The 26,792-nt window shown below is 43.2% G+C and overlaps 1 protein-coding gene across 8 annotated transcripts in view; it reads right to left on the bottom strand.

Moving 5' to 3' along the window:
* Positions 1 to 26,455, bottom strand: part of strip1 (striatin interacting protein 1) — a 220,487-nt gene extending 194,032 nt beyond the window's left edge. For 7 of the 8 annotated variants that reach the window (XR_007264745.1, XR_007264743.1, XR_007264741.1 and 4 more), the window contains exons 1-5: positions 26,237 to 26,454; positions 24,260 to 24,329; positions 18,261 to 18,335; positions 5,693 to 5,827; positions 2,448 to 2,568 (exon numbers count right to left, since the gene is read on the bottom strand). Coding sequence is in view for 2 of the 8 variants with exons in the window: in XM_048611980.1 (XP_048467937.1) it covers positions 2,448 to 2,568; positions 5,693 to 5,827; positions 18,261 to 18,335; positions 24,260 to 24,329; positions 26,237 to 26,419 (584 nt within the window). In the remaining 6 variants the exon portion in view is untranslated. Of the gene's footprint in view, positions 1 to 2,447; positions 2,569 to 5,692; positions 5,828 to 18,260; positions 18,336 to 24,259; positions 24,330 to 26,236 lie in introns of all 8 variants that reach the window. The other variant, XR_007264746.1, reaches the window with a different exon arrangement.
* Between the last annotated feature and the right edge of the window lie 337 nt (positions 26,456 to 26,792).

The following is a 26,792-nucleotide window of genomic DNA, read 5'->3' as shown; positions in this document are numbered from 1 at the left end:
TGATGCTGCTCGGCCTGCTGTGTTCATCCAGCTCTACATCTTGTTATATTAGATTCTCCAGCATCGGCAGTCCCTACTATCGCTGTAACAAGATGAATTTCATGTTGGTTTTCTCCTCCTCTTCTGTCCATAAACGGAGATGTTTTAGATTTACTTACTTCTTTACCCTTTTGAAATAGGCTGTGTTATGCTCTCAAGGCCTTATCTTTGTGAAGCCAAATTTTCAAATGTCTCATAAGTTCTCTTTAGGTTTAAATCAAAAGTATGGTTTATTCACATACTCTAACCTGGACTATGATTGTTGCACCACACACACATTTACCAAGAAGACTAAGAAAAAACAGAAAAGCAAAGGAAAGCAGAGGAATACTTTGAAAACTCAAAGTTAATTACATAAATTTATGTGATTAGACTGAATTCAGAAAGTCTGTGATGAGGCAAAGTTCCTTTCCATCAACTGATATTGCAGAATCCTTTCTCATTGTGGTTGGGATCAAAGCAGTGCAATTGGTTTATTTTTGAAGTGAATATAGGATTTCTTCCAGAAACCAAGTTTTGGAGAGGTTCAAACTAAAAGCAGGCTGTCTGCAGTCTGGTCTTCTGTACAGTGAATCTTATAGGCAGTGATATTACTCGTAGATTAGCTCTTTCCAGACCAGACTAAAGGCATGATGTGGAGGTGCCAGTGTTGGACTGGGGTGGACAAGGTCAGGAGTCAGATGACACCAGGTCACAGTTCAACAGGTTTATTTGAAATCACAAGCTTTCCTCAGGTAAAGTGATGAAGAGACAGCGCTTCGAAAGCTTGTGATTTCAAATAAACCTGTTCAACTATAACCTGGTGTCGCCTGACTTTGGACTAAAGACAGGCAGGCAACACCTCCAATTAAACTTCTTCCAGGGACCATGGACTCAGTCATGTGATGGGCTTCCTGGATGAGTCGCTTTAAGTAATCAGACAGTTTCTATGCTTTTGGTTTAACTTTTGGTCGTTACGACAGCTAGGCAATTGAGCTATTATCACCTTTACAGCATAATGAACTGCAGTTTTTTTTCTCAAACCAGACTGAGCTGGTGTCTGTTGCTCATTAACATGGGTTTTGCTCTGATGTTCAGGCAATATGAGGTACGTGATTCCAGGCAGACGATGAGTTAGAAACAAAAACAGAAATTGCTGGAAAAACCTCAGCAGGTCTGGCAGCATCTGTGGAGTGAAATCAGAGTAATCGTTTCAGGTCCAGTGAGCCTTCTTCACAACTGCATTCCAGCAATTTCTATTTTGGTTTCCGATTTCCAGCATCCCCAGTTCTTACGGGTTTTTTTTTACACTAAGTTAGCTTTGTCCAATCAAAGGTTTCTAGAAATTATGGTCAATGTGCATCAAATGTTCAGTGACAACCATGTTTTAGAACATAGAACAGTAGAGCACAGGAATGGGCCGCGATGTTGTGCCGAACAGGACACCAAACTAAACTAATCCTTTCTGCCTGCCCTTTGTCCATATCCCTCCATTTCTCACATGTTTTTGTCCAGCATTGTCCACTTAAAAATTTAAACAAGGAAATATATATTTTAAAAGCAACTTGTGACCTCTGTTCATGTCTTGTGGGCATGGCAGCTATTCAAACATAGTCAGAGTACATCAGGCAATGCCTTCTCCTTTCAACCCAAACAGAAACAACACTCAGGTCCACCAAGGATTCCTCATCTGATCGCATCCCTTTGGTAACATATAAAGTCATGGATTAGGTTGCACATATATGCCGATAACAATCAATGTGTCATTCAGCAATCCAAGAAACATTTTTCCTCATGATTTCTTAAAAAAATTAGATTGATACAGCATAGAAGAGGGGTTTCAACTCAATTGTGCCGGCTTTTTGAAAGAACTAATTATTGCTATTCCACTGCTGATTCCCACAACCCATCTTCATCCAACCAAAAACTCTTATCACCAATAGTGGTCAAAAATAAAGATGGCAGTCAGAAAACATTACACTTCAATATGCTGCAAATTTCAACTGTTATGTGAACCAGAAGGACCAACCCTTGGTATAGAAGGCCCTGGCAAGTCTGTAAAGCGGTAGGGGAGGTGGGAATGGGGTCAGGGAGGTGGGAATGGGGTCAGGGAGGGTGAATAGTGGATCATTCAAAGCCTTATGGGGCGGATTTCCACAGATTCAGAATGTTGGATCGGAGTTTCCATATTTTTGTCCTGGCTCACCAGCCAGTATCCTTCCTGCTCATGTTTGATGGGTAGACCTCAACAGAAATTTAAAAAGGGCCAGCAACTGCATGCCACACAGGTGCATATTAATCAAGGGTCATAATCACGTTACCAAAAGCGTTGTGCTAGCAAGGAACTTCCGTTTGTCATTTTGCAGTCAACTCATCAGCACGAACCCCTAATGTAGAAATTTGGAAAATCCTACAAAATTTGCACTTACTCAATCTCCATGCTGAGTAGTTCCACCAATGCAGTAAAGGTGCCAACTTCAAGCAGCAGAAATATATTATATCTCATCCATTGGTGGACCTCTTCTTCAGAGTTACATTCACCAAAAGTACCTGCAAGCCAGCAAAAAAATCACTATCAGCTTGCTTCAACATCACGTGACTAGTGTACACACCATCTTGAACATATACAGCAAAGAAAATGTTCCAAGCACTTGAGAATGGTGACAGCCTGGGACGTGGACGGGATGAATGGCAAAGGTGGGGATGTCTGCGGCAGTTATGAGAATGTGAAGTGGTAGCTGCATATTTGGAAAAGGATGAACAAAAACACTTTTCAGTCGATTAAAACCAGCCAGAAGAAATATGGAATGAATCAGAAAATATCACGGATGCAGAATGAGCACCTGAAAGAGACACAAACAGTTCTCAATATGGGTTTGAGCCTTTCCAGCATATTTCCTTTTAGATGTTCAATGTTACATTTTATAGTACAAATTGGCAAACTTTGGATGCGTGTAAGAAGTGCACTACAATTCTTATGGGTAATTTTGACCTGCATATTCACTGGACAAATCACATGGGTAAGGGTGACGTGGAAGGTGAATTTCTAGTGTGCACCAGGGATTGCTTCTTTGAGCAGTATGTTGCAGAACCTACAAGACAGCAGGATATTTTAGATCCAGTTATGGGTAATGAGATAGGATTAAGAAATATTTCAGTTGAGGAGCCTCTGGGGGCTAGCAATTACAGGGTAACATTTCGAATTCATGTGAAAGAGAGGAACTTGTGTCTCAAATTTGTGTCCTCAACTTAAATAAAAACAATTACTGAGGTATGAAGATAGAATTATCTAAAATGGGCTAGGAAAATAGACTACAGAGAAGGGCAGTGGATGAGCAGTAGCAGACATTTCAGCAGGTATTTCACAGTGCTTAGCAAAAGTATATCAGCCAAAAAGGACTCAATGAGAAAGATGAACCAACCACCAGTGGATACAAAGGCAGTCAAGGAAAGTATCCAATCAAAATCTAAGGCAGACAAAGTCATGAACAGATTCGTGTCCCACCTTCTCTAGAGGTGTGTAATGACATCTGAGCAGGTTGATTAGGAAAATATTTACAATGTGGTGAAAACTTACAAAGAGGGTGAAAATTGATTCATAGAACAGTACAGTACAAAAGAGAACACTGACAAAATAAAACTACTCTAAATCTACACGAGTCTCAACTTCCAGCACTCAGCCCATCCCTTGAATGTTATGGCATTTCAAGTGTTCACTCACATATTTTCTGAAGATTGGGAGATTTCTTGCTTCAACTACCCTCCCAGGCACACTCTGGGTGAAAAGAATCTTTGCTCAAATCCCCTCTAAATGTCCTCGCTTTCACCGAAAAATTATGACTCCCTTTTTATAGATGTTTCAAGGAAAATCTTGCTGTCTATCCACCCTACCATCTCCCTCAATCTTATACACCTTAATCAGATCCCCTCTCAGCCCTCTTTGTTTTAAAGAGAACAAGACCATGTCCAGGCTCTCTTCATAGTTAAACTGCTCCATCTCCTTATTTATTCATTCACAGGATGTGGGCATCGCTAGCTAGGCCAGCATTTCTTGCTCTTACCTTAAGGGTCAACCTCATTGCTATGAGTCTGGAGTCACATGTAGATCAGATCCAATAAAGATGGCAGATTTCCTTCCCTGAAGAACATTAGTGAACCAGATGGGTTTTCCTAACAATCAGCAACAGTTTGATGGTCATCATTAGACTATTAATTTCAGATCTTTATTGAATTCAAATTCTACCTTCTGTCATAGCAGGATTCAAACCTGGGTCACCAGAACATTAACTGGTCTCTAGATTAATAGTTTCGCAACAATCCACAAGGCCATCAGCTCCCCATTAATCATCAATCCCAGGCAACATCCTGGTGAACTTCGTCTGCACCCGCACCCTCTCCTGTGCAATCACATCTTTCCTATGGTGTGGTGACCAGAACTACACACAGTACCCCAGCTGTGGCCTAACCGAAGTTCTGTACAGCTCCAACATAACCTCATAATTTACGCCATGACTGAACCACCCTCATCAAAACACCTGGTCACCTCCTTAAAACATTTGTCAGGCACAAACTTGGTGGTGTTGAGGGACTGCCTTCTTGAACCATTACAGCCCGTTTGGTGTAGATGCCTACACAATGCTGTGGGATTCTGATCCAGCAATAAAACATGATAAAACATAAAGGATGAAGAAGGTACAAGTAGTTGAAATTGAGAAGACAGACAATAGTTGCCTTCACAAAATAACAGAAACATAAACAGGAGGTTGGAAAATGTGTCCACGAGCTCATTCATGATCAGTGCTGAGTCCACATCCAACTGTGTACGATGAGGGCCCTGATGCTGAATTTTACCTTACAAAACACTTACAAATATGTGGCCGCTCTTAAACACTTCAAATAAACACGTCTGCACTACAAAAATCTTAGCAAAAGGAGCTTACACCTCCTCTCATCCAGAAACATTCCATTGACATTAACAAATTACAAGCAGTAGGAGAGGTGACCCAGTAGATTTGACTCCAGCTGTTCACCTAGGATTAGCATACAAATTCAATTGTAACAGATAAGGTGACATGTACCAATGTCAATAAATTATCCTTCATTGAATTTCTGCACTGCAGAAAGAGGCCATTCGACACACTGAGTCTGAACCGATCCCTGAAAGAGTATCCTACCCTGACCCACTCCTACCTTATCCCCGTAACCCCACATTTACTATGGTTAATCCATATCCTGGATACTGTGAGGCAATTTAGCATGACCAATCCACCTAACCTACACATCTTTAGAATGAGGGGAGAGGAGAAATCGGGGCACCTGGCGGAAACCCACACAGATAGGAGGAGAACGTGCAAACACACACCAATGTTGGAATCAAACCCGGTCTTTGGTGCTGTGAGGCAACAGTACTAACCACGCTGTCACCATGCTGCCCTTATGCAGCAATCAATCGCCTGCTGCAGAAAAAAAATATATTTCTGCTGCATTGACTACTAAGGTTAGCGCAGAGTTGAAATTTATTTTGCATCCTACGCTTTACTTCATCCGGCAGTGTTTACGTTGACACTGGTTTTCTCTAATTGGATCCTTTTTGACTTTGCAAATATTTGCTTCGTCAAGGTGAGAGATCAATAATTTACATACATTTTGTTTAATATTTACAACTAGATGTTACCTTGTGCCATATAAAGTATAGCACGAGCCACTTTCAGCCTTTTCTCCCTGGCAGTTACCTCTAGGCCATCCAGCAATCTCATGGCATGTGTCTGATGCTCTGAGATATCCACTTCAATCCATTTCTTGTCTTTCACTACAAAGCAAATTATTATGATGAATTGGTTATACATGTAAGCAAGAATCACACTTTACGACAGCTCTTATCTCTGTTTCAAAAATACACTCCTGAAAGCAAATGCAAATACATCAAAAGGTTCAGTTCACATGATGTAATTTTTAATCCTTTGGTTCTATTACACCAAAGGGATGTAAAATGAGAAGGTAGTCCTTTGAATGCTGTGCAAAGTAAACGTTTTTTTTATTCATTCATGGGATGCGTGCATTACTGGCTGGACCAGCATTTATTGCCCATCCGTAACCGAAGAAGGGTCCTGACCCAAAACTTCAACTTTCCTGCTCCTCTGATGCTGCCTGGCCTGCTGTGTTCCTCCAGCTCTACACTGTTATCGATGAGAAGCAACGATTTCCTGATCATCGTTAGACTCTTAATTCCAAATTATTATTGAATTCAAATTCCACCATGAGTCATCAAACCTAGGTGCCCACATGGAGTAACGGTCAAGTGATAACACAAGATCATCGCCTACTCTAACCTGCCGTACTCTCCGGAGTTTGGCAGCGATGCTTAAATTCTGCTTTCTTATTACAGAAAGAGAGAGAGAGAGAACTGATAGAGGTTAACCTGAAGTTCACATCACCTCAGGCAAAGGGCGAGGTTGAGGAGGAGATTACTTCATCGTAACCGCAGCCAGTACAGGAATTGAAACAAGGCTGTTAGCATCACCCTGCATCACAAACCAGCTGTCCAGCTAACTAAGCTAACTGACTTTTGCTTTTAACTTTTAGAAGAATGCGAAGTGATCTAACCGAAATATACAAGATTCTGAAGGGACTTAAGATAGATATGGGGAGGTCGCACGCTCTGGCTTGGGAAACTAGAACAGAGATGTACAGTCTCAGATAAGAGGTTGAAAACTTCAGAGCAAGCGGCATTTATTCCTTCAAAGGGTTGTCTTTCTTTAGAATTCCCTACTCCAGAGGTCATTGACATTCTGTCACAGAGTATATGGTCAGAAGTCACACAACAACAGGTTATACTCCAACAAGTTTATTTGAAATTACAAGCTTTCGAAGTGCTGCTCCCACCTGATGAAGGAGCAGCGCTGCGAAAGCTTGTGATTTCAAACAAACACGTTGGACTATAACCTAGTGTTGTCGGACTTCTGACTTTTCCAGTCCAACACTGGCACCTCTACATCAGAGTATACTAATGTGGATTTTTGATCTCCCGAGAAATGAAGGGATCTTGAATATGGCAGCGAGAGAGTCTGGAAGCAGAAGATCAGCATCAAGACACAGTATTGTCTACTGTTACACTTATTTCTTACAGAGGCATAGAGTCATACAGCTTGGAAACAGACCTTTCGTTTCAACCAGTCCATACTGACCATGCTCCCACTGGCCACATTCCCAAGCAAGCAATTGGGATAGGGGACTCTCCAGTCATGGACACAGATGGGTGTTTCTGCGGCCGCGAGTGAGACTCCAGGATGGTGTTTTGTCTCCCTGGTGCCTGGGAAAAAGAACACCTCGGAGCAGTTGCAGCAATTTCTCAAAGGAGGTTGTTGCACAGGTTGGGACAAAAAACAGTCAGAAAAAGGGATGAGGTTCTACCGAGTTAATATAGGGAGTTGAGACAAGAGGTTAAAAAGCAGGATCTCAAGGGTAGTAAACTCTTGGAACCACGTGCCAGTAAAAATAGGAATAGGAGGATAGGGCACATGAACGCATGGCTGAGGAGCTGGCACAGGGGTTAGGGATTCAGACCATTGGAATCTCCTGTAGAGCAGAGGTGACCCGTACAAAGGGGATAGGTTACACCTGAACTGGAGAGAGATCAATATCCTGGTGGGGAAATTTGCTAGAGCTACTCAGGAGGGTTTAAACTAGTCTGGCAACAGGGTGGTACCTTTAACAGTAGTGAGACAAAAGAGAAGGTTGAGGCCAGCACAGAAGTTAAACAGAACAAGTTAAAGGGAATGAGGGAAAACTGATGAGTTGAATTATATTTATTTCAATGCAAGAGGCCTGACAGGTAAGGCACAAAAATTCAGAGCGTGGACAGGTACATGTGACTGGCATATCAAAGCTATTACAGAAACATGGCTGAGGCAGGGACAGGACCGGCAGTTCAATGTTCTGGGGTACCGATACAATAAGGAGGAAACAGGGGAGGCAAGGAGTGGGCAGTGGAGTTTTTGATTAAGGAAAACGGCAGTACTTAGAGAGGATGTTCCTGACGGATTGTCCAGTGAGGCTATATGGGTGGAACTGAGAAATAAGGGGTGATTACTTTAATGGGATTGTACTATAGGACACCCAAGTCAGCAGGAAATCGAGGAGCAAACATGCAGGGAAATCACAGACAACTGTAAGAATAATAGGGTTAGAATAGTATGAGATTTTAACTTTCCAAACATAGTCTGGGACTGCCACAGTGTTAAGGACTTGGATGGAGAGGAATTTGTTAAGAGTCATAGAGATATAAAACATGGAAACACACCCTTTGGTCCAACTCACCCATGCCAACCAGATATCCTAAATAAATCTAGTTCCATTTGCTAGCATCTGGCCCATATCCCTCTAAACCCTTCCTCTATTCATATACCCAGATGCCTTTTAAATGTTGTAATTGTACCAGTGTCCACCACCTCTAGCACCTCATTCCATACACATACCACCCTCTGCATGAAAAAGTTGCCCTTTAGGTCCCTTTTATATCTCCTCCGCTCATCTTAAACTTACGCCCCGTAGTTTTGGACTCCCACACCCCAGGGAAAAGACCTTGGCTAGTCACCCTATCATTGCCTTTCATGATTTTAGAAACCCCTATAAGGTCACCTCTCAGCATCCGATGATCCAGGGTAAACAGTGCCAGTCTATTCATCCTCTCCCTACAGATCAAACCCTACAACCCTGGCAACATCCTTGCAAATCTTTTCTGAACCCTTTCACATTTCACAACACCTTTCCTATAGCAGGGAGCATAGAATTGAATGCAGTATTTTAAAAGTGGGCTAATCAACGCCCTGTGCAACCACAACATGACCTCCCAACTCCTATGCTCAATGCACTGACCAATAAAGGCAAGCATAACAAATGCCTTCTTCACTACACTGTTTACCTGCGACTCCACTTTCAAGAAACTATGAACTTGCACTCCAAAGTCTCTTTGTTCAGCAACACTCCCCAGGACCTTACCATTAAATGTATAAAAGCCCTCCCCTGATTTGCCTTTCCAAAGTGCACCACCTCACATTTATCTAAATTAAGCTCTGTCTGCGACTCCATGGCCCATTGGCCTACCTGATCAATGTCCAGTTGTACTCTCAGATAACCCTCATCGTTACCCACTATACCACCAATTTTAGTGTCACCTGCAAACTTACTAACCATACCTCCCATATTCACATCCAAATCATTTATATAAATGACCAAAAGTGGTGGATCCAGCACTGATCCTTGTGGCACACCGTTAGTCACAGGCCTCCAATCTGAAAAACAACCCTCCATCACCACCCGGTCTCCTACCTTCGAGCCAATTTTGTATCCAAATGGCTAGCTCTCCCTGAATTCCATGTGCTCTAACCTTGCCAACCAGTTTACAAGCAGTAGCTTATTGAATGCCTTGCTGAAGTCCATCTTGACAAGCCCACCGCCAAGTGTTTTCAGAAAAAAATTCTCAATCGATATGTAGATGGCCCTTTCAAAGAAGGGGCAAAATCTGATCTCCTCTTGGGAAATAAGTAGAGCAAGTGATGAGGTGTTGGGGGGAGCACTTTGGGACCAGTGATCATAATTCTATTAGTTTTAACATAGTTATGGAAAAGGATAGGTCTGGTTCCCAAGTTAAAGCTCTAAATTGGGGCATGGCCAATTTTCATTGTGTTAGAAAGGAAATTTCAAAAGCTGATTGGGGGAGGCTGTTCACAGGTAAAGGAACATCTGGCAAGTGGGAGGCTTTCAAAAGTGAGATAATGAGAGTTCAGGGCCAGCACATTCCCATTAGAGTGACGAGTGAACATAGAACAATACAGCGCAGTACAGGCCCTTCGGCCCGCGATGTTGCGCCAACCTGTGAAACCAATCTGAAGCACATCTAACCTAAACTATTCCATTATCACCCATATGTTTATCCAATGGCCATTTAAATGCCCTTAAAGTGGGCGAGTCTACTACTTTTGCAGGCAGGGCATTCCACGCCCTTACTACTCTCCGAGTAAAGAACCTACCTCTGACATCTGTCCTATATCTATCACCCCTCAATTTAAAGCTATGTCCCCTCATGCTAGCCATCACCATCCGAGGAAAAAGGCTCCCACTGTCCACCCTATCTAATCCTCCGATCATCTTGAGTGAGGCTGGAAGGAGTTGTGAACACTAGATTACTATAGATATTGAGGTTCTGGTCAAGGAAAAGGAGGCATACGACATGTATGGGCAGCTGGGCTCAAGTGAATCTCGGCAGGTGTATAGAGGATGCAGGAGTACACTTAAGAGGGAAATCAGGAGGACAAAAAGGGGATTTGAGATAGTTTTGCAGGATAGAGTAAAGAAGAATCCAAAGAGATTCAAGGATATTAAGGGCAAAAGAGTAACAAAAGAGAGAATAGGGCCCCTTAAAGATCACTTCACCTTTAATGGCCAAATATATGTACAGATCTCCGGACTAATAGCTGAAGCGGTGATGCAGAGACTTGAAAACATGGCCCTTCTGCTAATCCAACTGAAACTATGGATATGCTACGTGGATGACACCTTCGTCCTTATTAAATGATCAAACTAGAGGAGACACTCGAACTAATAAACAACACCCTCACCAGGATCAGATTCACCAGAGAAGAGGAAAAGAACAAACAACACCCATTCCTGGATGGCATGGTGGAATGCAAGACCAATGGGGAATTCTTAACAAAGGTACACAGGAAAGCCACACACACTGACCAAGTACTAAATTTCAACAGCAACCACCCAAACACACACAAACGAAATTGCGTGAGAACATTATTTAAACGGGCAACAACACACTGCAGCAGCACAGAACTACGCCAAAAAGAAGAAGAATACCTCTTCCGAGTATTCAAAGACAACGGGTACCCGAAAAACTGGGTCAGAAGATGCTTACTACACGAATGACACCAGGAAGATACTGCACGCCCTGACACACTCATCACACTACCTTACTTCAAAAACACATCTGAACTGACCACAACACTCCTACAACCACTGGGCATCAGAGTAGCACAAAACCCTACGCCAACTGCTCACCCGAACCAAAGACCCACTACGGACAGGACCAATGTCATATCAAGATTCCCTGCAAAGACTGTGACAAACATTACATTGGACATTAAAAGGAAATTAACCACAAGAGTACATGAACATCAACTGGCAAAAAAAGACACGACCAATATTCAGTCATCTCCATCAACATGGATAAGGAAAACCACCAATACAATTGGGACAACACCAGGATCCTGGGACAGGCGAAGCAGAGACAAGCATGGGAATTCCTAGAGGCCTGGTTCTCCACTAAGAAAGCCATCAATAAACACATAGAGCTAGACTCCATATACACTCCGTTGCGAAGGAAAACCGGAAGGGAGGTAATCCGGCTCAACGGACACCAGAGTTTAAAATAACAGGTGGGAAAACACAACGGCGTTTCATTGGAGGCTGCACTGATAATGGTACCCAGCAGGGTAATGAAACGTCTGCGGAACAACGAACCAGCTCGGCGAGCCAACCAACTGCAATATCCATAACCTGAGCTACAAATCTACTCTAAAACCTTAGGTAGAGTGGTTAGTCAGGTCACATCACATTGGAACCATGGAGAGCTGGTCAGCTAGATGTAAAATTGGCTTGATGTTAGGAGACAGAAGGTGGTGGTAGAGGGTTGCTTTCCTGTGTGCTGGCAGTTTACACTCTGTTTGCTAACTGCATCAGTTGGAGACTGAAGAGTAAACACCTGCTGTCCCGGGAGGTACTGGTGTTGCTTATTCAGGCCTAGAGCCTGGGGCCTCAGGTGCTGTAGCCTGCCTGACTGGAGGGCCTCGAGTATGGGATATCTGTTGCTGCTGCACTGAGAAGCCTGGTGGCCTGCATTTCTACTCATTTGGTGCCTGGGGAGCCTGGATAAACCCCCACCACCCCCCTGCCTAGCCCAGGAGAAGGTCATGGAAGGTGCATTTAAAGCCGAGCATGAGGATGATGCGTACCGGGTGTTCCGGTCGGCAGACGGTGTGCAGTGTCATGTTTGTAAAGATGTGGGGCATGTCAGAAGGAACTACCTTATGCTGCGAGCAACAACCTAGCAGTCATGCCTGACACCGTTGTTCCTTCCCTCGCAGGGGTTGAGGGGGGTCTGCAGTGACCAGCATTCCTGCTTACGATACCAGTGAGGCAGGGGAGGAAGGCCTGCAGGAATACCAAACATGTGGGGACAGCCTCCCAGAAGGATTCCCCAGGTGCCCCTGACATCACTGGTCCCCAGACTGATGCGAGTCCCCTTCCAGAAAATAGCGACCCTGGGCGCGTCAAGGAAGTGCAGGATTTCAGGACCCACCCTGGCCTGTTTGATCACCTGAGTCAACAAGCAGTGTCCCCTAGACCCTCACATGTCCCAAAATCTGTGAAAGAAGAAAGGGCGGAGGGTAGCCAGCATGAGATGGAAGTGTCCCTTGTTCACCCAACTTCTCAGAAAAGGCGCCACTCCTTGAGGTCTGAAGGACCAGGAGAGTCTGATACTAACAACGCCTCCCCATGGACACAGTGGTAGCATCCCCCCAAAACCCCTCTCCCTCTTCACTTGGGGAGGGGCTCACAAACCCACCCCCACAGTACCCCGCAACTGGACGGCTCATTCATGCCACAAGATCTAGAAGGCCTCAGGTACTGCTCGAGCTGACTGGGGACTACAATGCGAATAGTTATCCTGAGGGCATTCTGGGTGGTAGCGATGAAAGACCAGGCCTCCTCACTTCCTCCCAGACCTTTATGTCCAACACGTCTGCCTAATGCCGGAACCAGAGCAGTGTTTTGAACGACCACCCAGCATAGAGTCTGATATAATCCAAGGCTCAAAGGTCCCTGCAAAGGAATCTCCTGCTGCCAACCCTGGGGGTGGGTCCGAGGGAGGACTTTGTCCAACCGGTGACCCCAGACCAACCTCCACACTTGATGCAGGCATACGGTCAGGGGTTGGAGGCGATGACTTAGAAGAAGACACGTCAACTGTCGAGAGTACTGCCGAGTTAGATGAAGCACAGGGAGACATGGTGCTCATGGATGAGATACCCTCCTCCCTGCCGGGGAGTTCCAGGACGTTTTGCATGCGATGCTCGGTCGCCAAGGCAGAGTCTGGTTGGTTAGAGACCGGTGGAATTCTCTACCACTTTGGGTCATGTCTGCCTGACAGCTATTAGCGGTGCCCGGAACGGACAGGAACATGAGCCGGTGGGGGCAAAGTTTCCTTTATAGCGTCTTCAGGTAGTGAAGGGGAAAGAAAGCCCCTCCACTGGCTCAGTAAGTTGATTTCATTGTTTCACCTGGTGACGGTGGCACATACTGCAGCCATGAGAACATCCGTACCTCGCCTCAATGTCAATGACAGCAGGAAAGCACAGATTTCATATCCTCTTGTTCCTCAGGGAACATAAGTACGTGGTGAGCTTCCTGTGAGAAACCCATACTGTTTCAGGAGATAAAACTGCATGGCTCCTGCAGTGGTGGGGAATGGTCAACATGAATGACCTGGCCTCCAGTTCTGGCAGGGTGGCTATCTTGTTGGTACCCTTTCCCCATCCCGAGATCGAGAGTCAAGGAGCACGTGCCAGGCTGTGTGTTCCAACTCACCGTTTGTTTCAGAGGTGTGGTGCTTCACTCCGTGAATGTATGCACACCTTGGCGAGGGCCTGAGCGGCACTCGAAGAAAGGTCTACTCTTCTTAGCTCCGGTGAGGGTGAATTCATTCCTCTCAGGGGAGATCTCAATCACATCATCAAGAGGAGGGAACATGGCAACACCAGAACAGCTCAGAAACAGTAGGGAAGTCGAGGGCCTCGGTTAAGACCTTTGACTTGGACGTCTGACAAAACTCCATCCCAATTCCATCACCTTCAGCTTTGAGGCGCTTGGGGTCGGATTGTACATAAGTGACTGCCTGTACAATTCCAGTGTGTACACATCCTGTGTTCCAAAGGCCTCCATGCGGCAGGAGCCATTCTCCAATCACAATCAGGTGTCTCCACCCCCCTACCCTCCTCTTCCCCGCCCCCCCCACCCTCCTCTCCCCCCCACACACACACACACACAAACGCGCGCGCTCACTCAGTCTCTCCCTTGCGCGCGCTCACCCTCGACATCCCTAGACACTACAGGCAATTTAGCACGGCCAATTCACCTACCTTGCACATCCCTGGACTGTGCGAGGAAACCCATGTAGACACAGGGACAAATGTGCAAACTTCACACAGACAGTTGCCCGAGGGTGTAATCCTTGGTGCTGAGAGGCAGCAGCACTAACCACTGAGCCACCGTGCCTCCTCAGGTCTGCGCAGGCCTGGGTTGAGAGGTGATCCTTTCGGCATATGCAGATGACATGCTCCTCAAGTTCACAAACCTGGTTGACTTAGGGTGAATGCGTGAGTGCCAGGAACTCTACTCTGCAGCGTCCTCCATGAGGATCAACTGGGGTAAAGTGTTCAGGACTTCTGGTTGGTGCTTGGCAGATAGACCCCTTGCCGGAGCAGCTCTGTTGCTTCGCTTGGAGCACGAATCTCCTCCTCTACTTGGATGTGCATCATTACCCTGCGAAGAAATCCTGGCCAGCCAACGTGACCGCTTGCTTAAAACACTGGAGAGGATTGCTCCAAGTGTTGTCTTACAAGGTGACACTTCTATCAATGTTTTCCAAGCGTTCTGCTATTACATCTTTAAGAGTGGACTTCAGCATTTCCCTACGACCAACATCTGGCTAATCTGTCCGTAATTCCCCATTTCCTCTGTCTCCTTTTAAAAATTGTGGGCTTACATTAGCTATGTTCCAATCTATAGGAACTGAAAGAACATTTAAAGTTGAGAAAAATCTTAAAACGTCCAGCAAAACAAAACTTTCACCCAAACCCAAACATGATCAAATCACAAAGATTATGCTTTTACTTTAAATCTCAAGTTCAAATCAACTGATTTTTCCCAGTTCCTTTGTGTGAATTGTGAAGATTTCTTACATGAATAATCACAAAACCGAAAGCTTGGATTTTGCAATTTGTTTAACAATCTGCCAATTTCTAACTAAACACTCCTGCCTGGAAATTACTCAAATTAACATTCCATTAAGGTAACTTTCTCTCGGAGTTTTCTACGAACCTTTCCAGGAAATAAATTTTACTTTAGTTCGAATTTCAGGCAGATTTCTTCCAAAACTACTCAAAAGAACATTGGACAAAGAACAGTACAGGCCCTTCGGCCCACGATGTAGTGCCAACCTACTACCCTACTAAGATCAATCTACCCTGCATATCCTACATTTTACTATCCTCCATGTGCCTATCCAAGATTTGCTTAAGCGTCTCTAAAGTATCTGACACCACTACCACTGCCGGCAGCGCATTCCACACACCCACCACTCTCTGTGCGAAGAACCTACCCCTGACATCTCCCCTATACCTTCATATAGGTTCCAAACCCACATCCTAAATGCTTCCAAACTCCGGATTTCCCAAGTTAAAATCAATCCTTGATTGTACCAAGCCAAAATCTAACATACGCTGCTCAAACTGTCATAAACCTAATGCAATACAAATAAACTATCAATACTCCAGGAATTGCTGTTCTCCCACAAACATTGGATGAGGTCATGATACTGGAAAGATTGACTGGTTCAGTTAATTTTTTGAAGCATTTAAAAATAACCGATACCCACATGCCACTAGATTGAAATCTAAACTCTCAAAATGGCACTTCTCATCATACCAATTTGCTGATTGACTAAACTCTCCCAGCACAATCCTGTAAGCTGCAAAATACAAAGAAACTAAGTCAACATACACAATACTTTCCAATTACTGCTAATTTAAGACTACAGCAGATTTAAAGAACAAAATTTACTCTCACTCACTAAACTCCCTGGTTTACACTCAATTTCCTTAACTATATTCATTTGTCATAGAGATCTATAGTACAGAAAGAGGCCTTCGACCCATCGATTCTGTGCTGGTCAAAAAAATCACTTAATTATTCTAATCCAATTTTTCAGCACATGGTCCACAGCCCTGTGTGCCTTGGCATCACAAGTACACATCTAAATGATTCTTAGATGTCGTGAGAGTTTCTGCCTCTACCATTTTTACAGGCAGTAAGATCGAGATTACCTCAAACAAAGAACGCATTTCCTCACATCCCCTCTAAACCTCCTGCTCCTTGCCTTTAATCTCCGCTTCCAAGTCATTGATCCCTCAACCAAGGGGCAAAGCTTCTTCCTGTCTACCCTATCTATGCCCCTCAATTTTATACATTTCAATCATGTCCCTCCTCAGTCTCCTCTGCTCCAAGGAAAACAACCCCAGTCTATGCAATCTCTCTTCATAACTAAAACTCCCCAATCCAGGTAACATCCTGAGAAAATCTCCTCAACACGACGTCCAATGTTATAACATCCCTCCTATAACGTGGATTTCATAACTCCACACTGTATTCTAGCTGTAGCTTAACCAACCTTTTATACAGTACCAGCAATTCATCCCTGATTTAAACTCTATGCCTCGGCCAAGGAAGACAAGTATCACGTATGCCTTCTTAACCATATTACCTACCTGTGCAACTGACTTAGGGCGCTGGCGTACATTCACACAAAGATCCCTCAAGGATAAATCATGTGTATACCACAAACAACAAAGCCTCCAACATTGATCCTTGTGGAACTCTACCAGACAGGGATCCAGTTACAAAACACCCCTTGACCATCACTCTATGCTTCCTGCACTCAGCGAATTCTGGATTCAACTGGCCAAATTTCTTTGGACCCCACAGACTCTTACCTTTGCTACCAATGTCCTATGTGGGATCTTATCTTAAACCTTGAAGAAGTCCAATTAGACAACATCAAATGCATTGCCCTCATCTACACATCGGGTCACCTCTTGGAAGAATTCAACCAGGTTGGTCAGACGTGATCTCTCCTGAACAAAACCATGCTGACCGTCCTTGCTTATTCCCTACTTCTCCAACTGCTGATTAATTCTGTCCCTCAGAACTGTTCCTGATAGTTTTGCAACAACTGAAGTTAGACTGACAGGCCTGTAGTTTCCTGTTTTATCTCTTGCTCCCTTCTTGAATAATGGTACTACATTGGTGTGCCTCCAGACCTCTGGTATTTCTCCTGTGACCAGAGAGGAATTGAAATTATTGCAAGCACGCCTATTTCCTCCCCTGCCTCATGCAACAACCCAAAATACATTTCAATCTGCCTTGGAGATTTATCTACATTTAAGCCTTTGAAGATTTTAAACAAGTTTCAGTTTTGGTAAGTATCTCTTTTACATGATGTTAACTATTGCAAGGCTTTTTAAATTAATTCACAGGTCATGGGATCAGAGGCTAAGCCAGCATTTATGTCCATCAGTAATCACCTTGGAAAAGGTGATGCTGAGCTACCTTCTTGAACCACTGTAGCCCACAGGGTGTATATATACCTACAGTGCTGTTAGAAAGAAAGTTCCAGCAAGTTGACCACGTGATAGTGAAGAAGCAAGATAATTCCATGTCAAGGCAGTGTGAAGGGGAACTTGTAGGTGGTAATGTTCTCAAGCTTAGATGATGACACAACATTCAATAGCATTACTGCCACTAAGGGGAGATGATTAGATTCTTTTGGTGATTTCAATTATCTAGCATATGTGCGAAATTACCATATCTTGCCAAACCCAGATCTTGCTACATATAGACATTGACTGTCTCAGCCTTAGAAGCAACACACAGTGCTAAACATATTAATTTTCATTCCAGTATAAGTGCACAAAGTCAAAGTTGGAACTTCTTGTAAAATGTATCAGAAGTTTTCTAGTCCCCAGGAAGGTTCTTTTACATAGTAGTTAAAAGAGTGCAAGAACATCAGACTACATGTTTTGTTTGATGTCAGGACAGAAAAGGACAACGAATCTCCTCTGGACTGGAAAACGGCCAAGCTCAGTGAGATAAAATAAGGTTTGGCCAGAATTAACAACGCAAGCACCACAAAATCTTCATATATTAAATGAAAAAGAAAATATTCATTTTAAACTTCGAAAGCTAAGAATGCAATGGATTAATGAACTTATATCAAAATCATTAAACTAGACTAGAATTGGACTAAGCCTCAAAATAAACAATCCTCAAGATAACACTCACCACTAGTTTACAAAGACAGTGTTTGTATTTGCATTCAACATCAAAAGCAATATCATTACCATGAGTCTTGAATTCTTCTTCAAAGCATTTTCTATTCAGGTGAAGCTCAGGACCCTCTGTGTAGCTATAGAGCTCTATCAAAACATAATAAAAGTAATATTAGGAGTGAAAAAACCAAAATGTGTCTTGTAACCTAGATGCGATCAATTGCAAACAGATCTAACAGGAAGCATCTGCCTACAGTGCAGCATATGCAGAGTGGTTAGATTCTCTCTCTTCTGTAGTCATGGATCCCATCCCACTGCAGTTGAAAGACCCTTGCCTCATTTTACTCAATTCCTCACCATCTATTTATGGTGCAGAAAAGGACCTTTGGCCCATCGAGTCTGCACTGACGTAACTACTACTAAAAAAGTGTGCTAATCCCAATTTCCTGCACTCGTCCCATATCCTTGAACGTTATGATATTTGAAGTGTGAATCCAAATTTTTTTTAAAGGTTGTAAGATTCCCAGCCTCCACTACCTTCCCAGGCAGTGCATTCCTGATTCCCACCACCTGTTGAATTGAAAACGTTTTTTCCCCAAATCCCCTCAATCTCCTGTCCCTTACCCTAAAACTATGTCATCTTGCGACTGACCCATCAGCAAAGGGCTCTCTACTCACCCTGTCCATAACTGTCAATCGTATACACTTCAATCACGTCCACCCTCAGCTTTTTCTATCTTATAGTCTCTCCTTATAGTTCAATTTCTCCATCCCAGGCAACAACCTGATGAACTTCCTCTGTACCCTGACCAGTGCTACCACTTCCATCCTGCAGTGAGGTGACCAGAACTGTACCTAGTACTCCAGTTGTGGACTGACCAATGCTCTGAACAACTCCAAAATTACCTCCTTGTTCTTGTACTCTATGCTACGATTGATGAAAGCAAGTGACCCATATGCCACCTTAACTATCCAATTCATGTGCTCTGCCAACTTCGGGGATCTGTGAATAATTATCCCAAGATCCCTCTGTTCCTCCAGTGTCCTGCCATTCACTAATTCTCCCTCATCTTGTTTCTTCTTCCAAAGTGGATTACCTCGCACCTATCTGGATTAAATACCAGCTACTACTGGTCTGCCCATCTGACCAACCTATCTGTATTCTCCTGTAACCTTCAACTATCTTCTCTACCACTCTACCAATGCAAATTTGCTTAACGTTCCCCCCTACATTTTCTTCTATATCATTTATGTGTATGACAAACAATAAGGGTCTCAGTACCGATCCTTGTGGTATGCCACTGGACACCGGCCTCTAGTCAAACAGCCTTCCACCGCTACCCTTTGTGTCCTATTACTAAGCCAGTCTCTGATCCATCTGGTTGACTGTCCCTCAATTCCATATTCTTTAACATTCTCAATCAGTCTCTCATGTGAGACCTTATCAAAAAATTTGCTAAAATCCATATAAGCTACATTAACTGAGCTTCCCTCATCCAAACTCCTAGAATGATTACGCAAGGACTATAGAAAACTTTCATGTGTCCAGCCTCAACATTTCTAAAAACCACCTTCCACCACTTTTATTGCTTAAAACTTAATTATACCAAATACAGTTTACTCACTCCTCTTATCACTAAGTAGATTGTTCCCATACTACTTAGAGCTCTCTGAAGGGGTGATTCACTATCACATCCTCCATCTTTCCCAACACAGACTCAAGTAAACAAAGGGCAACACTTATCTTTCAACTCCTCACATATAAATCTGAAGATCAGATCAGCTGTGTTCTCAAGTGGTCCATGAACTATGAATTTGTACAGCTTGCTTAAATTTTAGCTTTTTTAGTTTGACAGTTTTAACTTTAAAAAAAAAGTAGCAAAGTTCTTGTCTTTAAATAAGATAAAGTTTATTTTTACACACAACTGTTGAAAATTATTTATATAAAACCTTATAAAATTAGCTAAAATACAGATACAAAGATTTGAAAGGATAAAGAATACATATAAAGATGATAGATAGATCATCTCCAAGATTGTTGTAGGCCTGTGATGTGCTTGTAGATTCTCTTTCCAAACTAGAAGTGCTGAAAACAGCTGTTGGTGGTGTCTGTAATCAGATAGTTGGAGGTTTGCCTGTAAAGGTGGACTGAGCAGATCAACAGGATTATGGAAAAGCAAAAAGTTTCTTGTTCCTCATTAATTCTGCAGTAATAGCTTTTACAGATTGCCTGGATTCTTTCTGAAGATTTCTGAACGCCTTCTTTCTTGTGCTTGATAAGGCCGAGAATCCTCTCCCTGATGGGAGTCAAAGAGTTCATCTCAGCACGGAATGGTTGCTCCGAGATAGTCTCATACAGATCAAAAAAAGATGTATCAAACTCCCATATCACATAGAAAGTTAGAAACCAGGAGTAAGAGTAAGCCATTCAAGCCTTCAGGGCTGATCCTCTAGCTCAGCACCATATTCCCACTTTCACTCCACGCCCTTTGATGCCTTTATTATCTAAAAGATTATTTATCTTTCTTGAATAAACTCAGCCTCCACAGCCTTCCATGGTCAAGAATTCCACAATTTGACCACACTCAGGTGATGAAAAGTTTCCTCATCTCAGTCCTAAATGGTCTATCCTTATCCTGCGACTTACCCTTGGTTCTAGACTCCCAACTAGGGGAAATGCCTCCCTGCATCTAGTTTGTCTAGTCCTGTTGGCATTTTAAATATTTTGATCAGATCCCATCTTATTCTACGAAACACTAGTAAATAAAGGCCCAGTCAAACCAGTTTGCCCTCATAGGATGGTCTTTATTATGTACTGGGTTGGTCTAAGCTTAGGGCACAGACCCATCTAGTTGCCTTGCAGTAGAGAGTGGGGGGGAGCGGTTATGGCAGGGGTGTGCAGTTGGCAGGGTTTGGGGAATGGGGTGAGGTGTGGGACCCAGAGACATAGTGAGGAAAGAGATCAATCAGAGACTGGTACAGTTGAGAAAAGGAGCAAGTCAAAAAGTCAGGGCAGGCAAGAACAAAGCAGAGAATGGAGGTAGGGCTGATAAATTAAACTGCATTTATTTCTATGCAAGAGGTCTAACAGGTAAGGCAGGTGAACTCAGGGCATGGTTGGGAACATGGGATATCATAGCAATTACAGAGATGTGGATCAGAGATGGACAGGACTGGCAGCTTAATGTTCCAGGGTATAGATGCTATAGGTAGAATAGAAAGAGTGGCGTTTTTGACTAGAGATAACATTACGGGCTGTACTTAGCACTTAAGGAGGATATTCCTGGGAATATGTCCAGGGAAGTTATTTGGGTGAAACTAAGAAATAAGAAAGGAACGATCACCTTACTGTGATTGTACTATAGATCCCCCCCCCCCCCCCCCCACCCAATTGTCAACAGGAAATTGAGAAACAAACTTGTAAGGAGATCTCAGTTATCCGTCAGAATAATAGGGTGGTTATGGTAGGGGATTTTAACTTTCCAAACATAGACTGGGACTGTCATAGTGTTAAGGGCTTGGATGGAGAGGAAATTCGTAAGTGCGTCCAAGGAAATTTTTGATTCAGTTTATGCATGTACCTACTATAGAAGGTCCAAAACTTGACCTACTCTTGGGAAATAAAGCAGGGCAGGTGACTGCAGTGTCACTGTGGGAGCATTTTGGGACCAGCGACCATAATTCTATTACTTTGAAAATAGTGATGGAAAAGGATAGACCGGATCTAAAAGTTAAAAGTTCTAAATTGGAGGAAGGCCAAATTGGAGTCATGGGCAGATAGAAGATGGATGAATTTCAAGGCAGAGAAGCGAGAGGTGATATATTTTGGTAGAAGGGCCATGGAAACACAGTATAAAATAAAGTGTTAGGTCTTGTATGTGTAGGAGCAAATAGCCCTGGATGCATGTGTGCATATAAGAACATACAAAATAGGAACAAATTGTTCGGGCCCTTGAATCTGCTCTGCCATTCACTACGATCATAGCTGATCTGAAAATTCCTGACATCCACTTTTCTACAGTTTCCTTATAACCTTTAGTTCCCAACTGATCAAGAATCTACCTCAGCCTTAACTATACACAAGGATTCTTCCCCACAGCTCTTGTAACCTTAAAACCCTCTGAGAAAGAATTCCCTCTCGTCTCAGTCTTAAATTGCCACCCCTTTATTCTGAAACTATGCCCTCTGATCCTGGACTTTCCCATGAGGGGAAACACCCTCTCAACATTTATTCAGAGAGTAGAGTCCATCCTGTTTAGCCTTTGCTCATAAAACAATCCTTCCGTACCAGGGATCATCCCTCTGAACCTTCTCTGAATGCCTCCAATGAAATGATATTCTTCCCTAAATAAGGGGACCAAAACTGCTCTCAGTATTCCAGATGTCGTCTCACTTCATCTGTACAGCTGTAGTAAGATTTCCCCACTAGTATGTCATTAAAGGTGACAGAATACATGGAGAGAAGAGTTAATGAAGCACACTATTATCATGGGCTTTATTAATAGGGGTACAGTGTACAAGAACAAGCACAAGAATCTATAGGACACTAATTAGACTTTAGCTGAAGTATTATGCACAGTTCTGGACACCACACTTTAGGGTGCACTGGACAGTGTGGAGAAGAGATTTACATGATGGTCTGAAGGTGAGGAACTTCAGTTATGAAGACAGATCGGAGAAGGTGGAACTTTTTTCCTCGAAAAGGAGAAGGCTGAGAGGTGATCGGATTGAAGTTTTCAAAATCATGAGGAGTCTGGACAAAGCAGATATGCAATCAAGGAATTCAAGACAGGATTACATGATTATTTAAACAAAACTAGTATGCCTGGTTGAGAGGAAAGAGCAGGAGAATTCCACTAAGTTATGATGATCAGAGAGTTGGTGTAGACATGCTGGGCCTCCTTCCACACCACAATAATTCTGAGGTCTGACTTTGAGGTTACTTGCCAGTTTTAACTCTTCATTGTATTCCTATTCTGACCTTATTATTGCAGTGAAGTTCAATGAAAGCTCAAGAAACAGCACTTCATTTTTCCACCTGACACTCCAATTCTTTGGCCTCAAAGTTGATTTATTTCAGAACTTGAATTTGTTATTTTGATGGAAATATAATCTACGTGGAAAGTGACAGGGATCCTGATAATCAAGAAATGGAAACTATTGCAATAAAACAGAAGAACTGGGGAGGAGGAGTAGGCAATTCAACTTAAGCCTGTTCTGCCATTTAATACGATTGTGGCTAATCTCATCTCGGCTTCAACTCCAGTCTACTGACAGTGAGCAACAATTGCAGGATACACCGAAAGCCAAGATAGAGCTGAAAGAGTGAGCTAATTCTGTCACTTCATATTGGTGACTACAGTACAGAAAGGTATTACAGAAATTGAAAGGATACACAACAGAGCAACCAAAATGAATGAGCGGGTGGACAGATTTAAATTATGAGAAATGTTTCCATGAATTTAGCATGTTCTCATTGGAAGAGAAGATTGAGGTGATTTTAGTATTCTTGTAGGATCCTAAAAAAAAAAGGAAGTCAATCCCAACAAACAATTTAATTTTTCTAGAATAGAAAGGTACGGTAGTTGCTGAAGGACAGGGTTTTCCTCTACAGCCCAAGCTAGCATCTACCTACACGCTGGCATCTTTTTTTTGCTGTTACACCACCTGAAACTAGACATGACAGCCAAACAGAAGATAGAGAGGAGAAAAATCTCTACTCCCGAACTCCCTGCATGGATCAAATTAGCTGGTAATAGATTAAATAATCTCATGTACCTGCATACTTCCAGTCAATTAAATATACATAAACATCCAGCTGAAATGGAAGTGTGTGTGTTAACTGTTTACATTGTAATTGCAGCTTCTTGCTGGGAAGATCCAGCAATGTCCTGAAGGACTGTGGCAAAAGGATGCAGCTCGGGAAGGGATTACACATAGATGCAATGCTAGATAGCTTAATCAAAACTCTGCATTTTCACCCATTTCACCAGACATCAGTGCTCAATGTCACGTTTTTAAGACTGAAAAAGGTTCTGGGGTTTGAGAGATCTTTCACTTCTTGTCCTTACCTGAAAGTTCTGCTGCCCATTTATCACTGTCAGAATATTCAAACTCCAGGTCAGGTGATTCGGAGAAACCCTGTAGAGGTCATGGGGAAACAAAAATCAGAAGACTTTTTTTACACAAACAGGAGAAAACGAGATATTACACTACAATAAAACAGTAGATCTAAGGTTATTTAAATGCCAGGCACCAGCACTTGAGGAAGGGACAGAGTTGGGTTTTTGTTTGGTCAGGGGAGGGCAGCAATGGCAAGGAGCAAAAGTACAAGCACACAAACAATCAACATTTCTAAATCAGTGACAAGTATGGGATGTGCCTACTTAACCAAAGAAAGAGGTGAAGCCGGCAACCCAAGCAGAAGGAAGTAAGTAACTGAATTATGATAAAAGAAAGGACTGCACATGCTGGAGATGTGAAACTAACAAAAATTGAAATGGTTGGAGAAACTCAGCAGGCCTGGCACCATCTGTAAAGGACAAAACAAGTTAATGTTTTAAGTTGAGTCATTCTTAACTCTGTTTTCTCTCCACAGATGTTGCCAGACCTCTGGTGTTTCTCCAGGAATTTCTATTTGTAAGTAACTGAATAATGATGATAAGCAGCTCTCTAAACTTTGTAGTTACCAATACCATGCGAATTTGGGATCTGGGTCATTAGGATGAATTATGAATACTAATCAGCTGGCATTCATGCAATGGTTAGATGAATAAATGCTCTATTAATCATGGAAACAATTCATTTGAACCAAATGTTTTCAGGTTGAAAACCAAAGTTGTACACAGCTATCCAACTTCATCTCAACTGTGGTATCAAAGTGACTGCCACAAGACAATATTGATCACACAAAGAATCTACATCTGCACATAAGTTACTGACGCAAATTTAATCTACTTGAGCAAATGATTTTGGTGAACATACCAGAGTTTCTTTCCGATCTCAAGCAGTCACAGAATTTTTGCTTTTACCGTTTAATATTGGCTCTCAACATTTTTTGGCCAACTAAACCACATCTCTGCAGTTAACTTACATCCTCAGACCCAGAGATTTACAGCACATGAGGCAGCCATTTGGCCTATCATGTCTAGATCAGTCAACAAAGGTCTTATCTTACTGATTGGGCAAATCAAACTAGCCACAATGCCGTAAAGGAGGGATTCCTGGAGTGTATACAGAATGGTTTTCTTGACCAGTATGTGGAGGTACCAAATAGAGAGCAGGCCATCTTAGAGTGTAATGAGATCGGAATCATTGCCAATCTAGCTGTGCGAGACCCCTTGGGGATGAGCGACCATAACATGATAAAATTTTTTATCAGGATGGAGAACGATGGAGGTTGTTGATTCAGAGAGTGTGGTGCTGAACCTTAATAAAGGAAACTACAAGGATATGAGGCATGAGTTGGCCTTTGATAGATTGGGGAGAGTTACTTAAAGGGATGACAGTGGATAAGCAATGGTAAACATTCAAAGAACACACGGGGGAACTGCAACCACTGTTTATTCCTGTCTGGCACAAAATGGGTAAGAGGGCCAATCCATGGCATTCAAAGGAAACAAGAGACAGTATCCGATCTAGGGAAGAAGCATACAGATTGGCCAAGAAAAATAACAAATATGAGGATTGGGAGCAGTTTAGAATTCAGCAAAGAGGGACCAAGGGATTGATGAAGAAGGGAAAAATAGAGTACAGAAGTAAGCTTGCGGGGAACATAAAGACTAATGCTAAAAGTTTCAATAGGTAGGCAAAGAGGAAGAGATTGGTAAAGACAAACCTAGGTCCCTAACAGACAGAAATGGGGAGTATAAAAGGACACTCCCCCGTTACCCCATCTCTTTCCCCTGCCCACACTTGCCACCCGTCACCTCCCTTCAAACACTTCCCCCTTCCTCTTCCCCCCCGCCCCCACGCTGCCCCCCCCCCCTCTTCCACCCCCCCCACACCCACACCCACACCCACAGGTGGTTAATTCTGGCTCCTCTCACCTCAGAATCTTTTCGCTGGTTTCTGAAAAACTCGCGGCCTTTCGGTAACGCCTTTTGTTTGCCGAAGCTGTTGTTGGTAGGAATGCCGGTGACTCCACATGCAGGACTCGCTTCAGCCCCGGGCCCAAGGCCAGGTCCCAATCCGGGCCCGCTCTCTCCCAGCTCCCCGCCACCCGACTCCATTATCCCCTCCTCGGAACAGAAGGAGGAAATCACCTTCCCAACATGGCGGCACAGACGTCCCGTCCGTCCTTCCCAACATGGCGGCACAGACGTCCCGTCCGTCCTTCCCAACATGGCGGCACAGACATTTTGTCCTTCCCAACATGGTGGCGTTTCTGTGCTGTGAAAAATGTGAAAATTAGGAGTAGGAGTAAATCATTCAATCCTTTGAGTCTGTTCTACTATTCAATGTAAATAGGTAAAGTTGCCATAGTGCCAAAGAATATAAGATGTCTTCAGCAGTGCTACCAAGCAGCACCTGCTCAGCAATAATACAACAAACGGCTGTAGATGCTGGAAATCTGAAACAAAAACAGAAATCGCTGCGGAAACT

Source organism: Rhincodon typus, chromosome 25 (assembly GCF_021869965.1).
Source record: "Rhincodon typus isolate 14 chromosome 25, sRhiTyp1.1, whole genome shotgun sequence".
Classification (NCBI taxonomy): Eukaryota; Metazoa; Chordata; class Chondrichthyes; order Orectolobiformes; family Rhincodontidae; genus Rhincodon; species Rhincodon typus.
The sequence above is the reverse complement of the archived record's forward strand: the minus strand, read 5'-3'. Positions and strand labels throughout refer to the sequence as shown.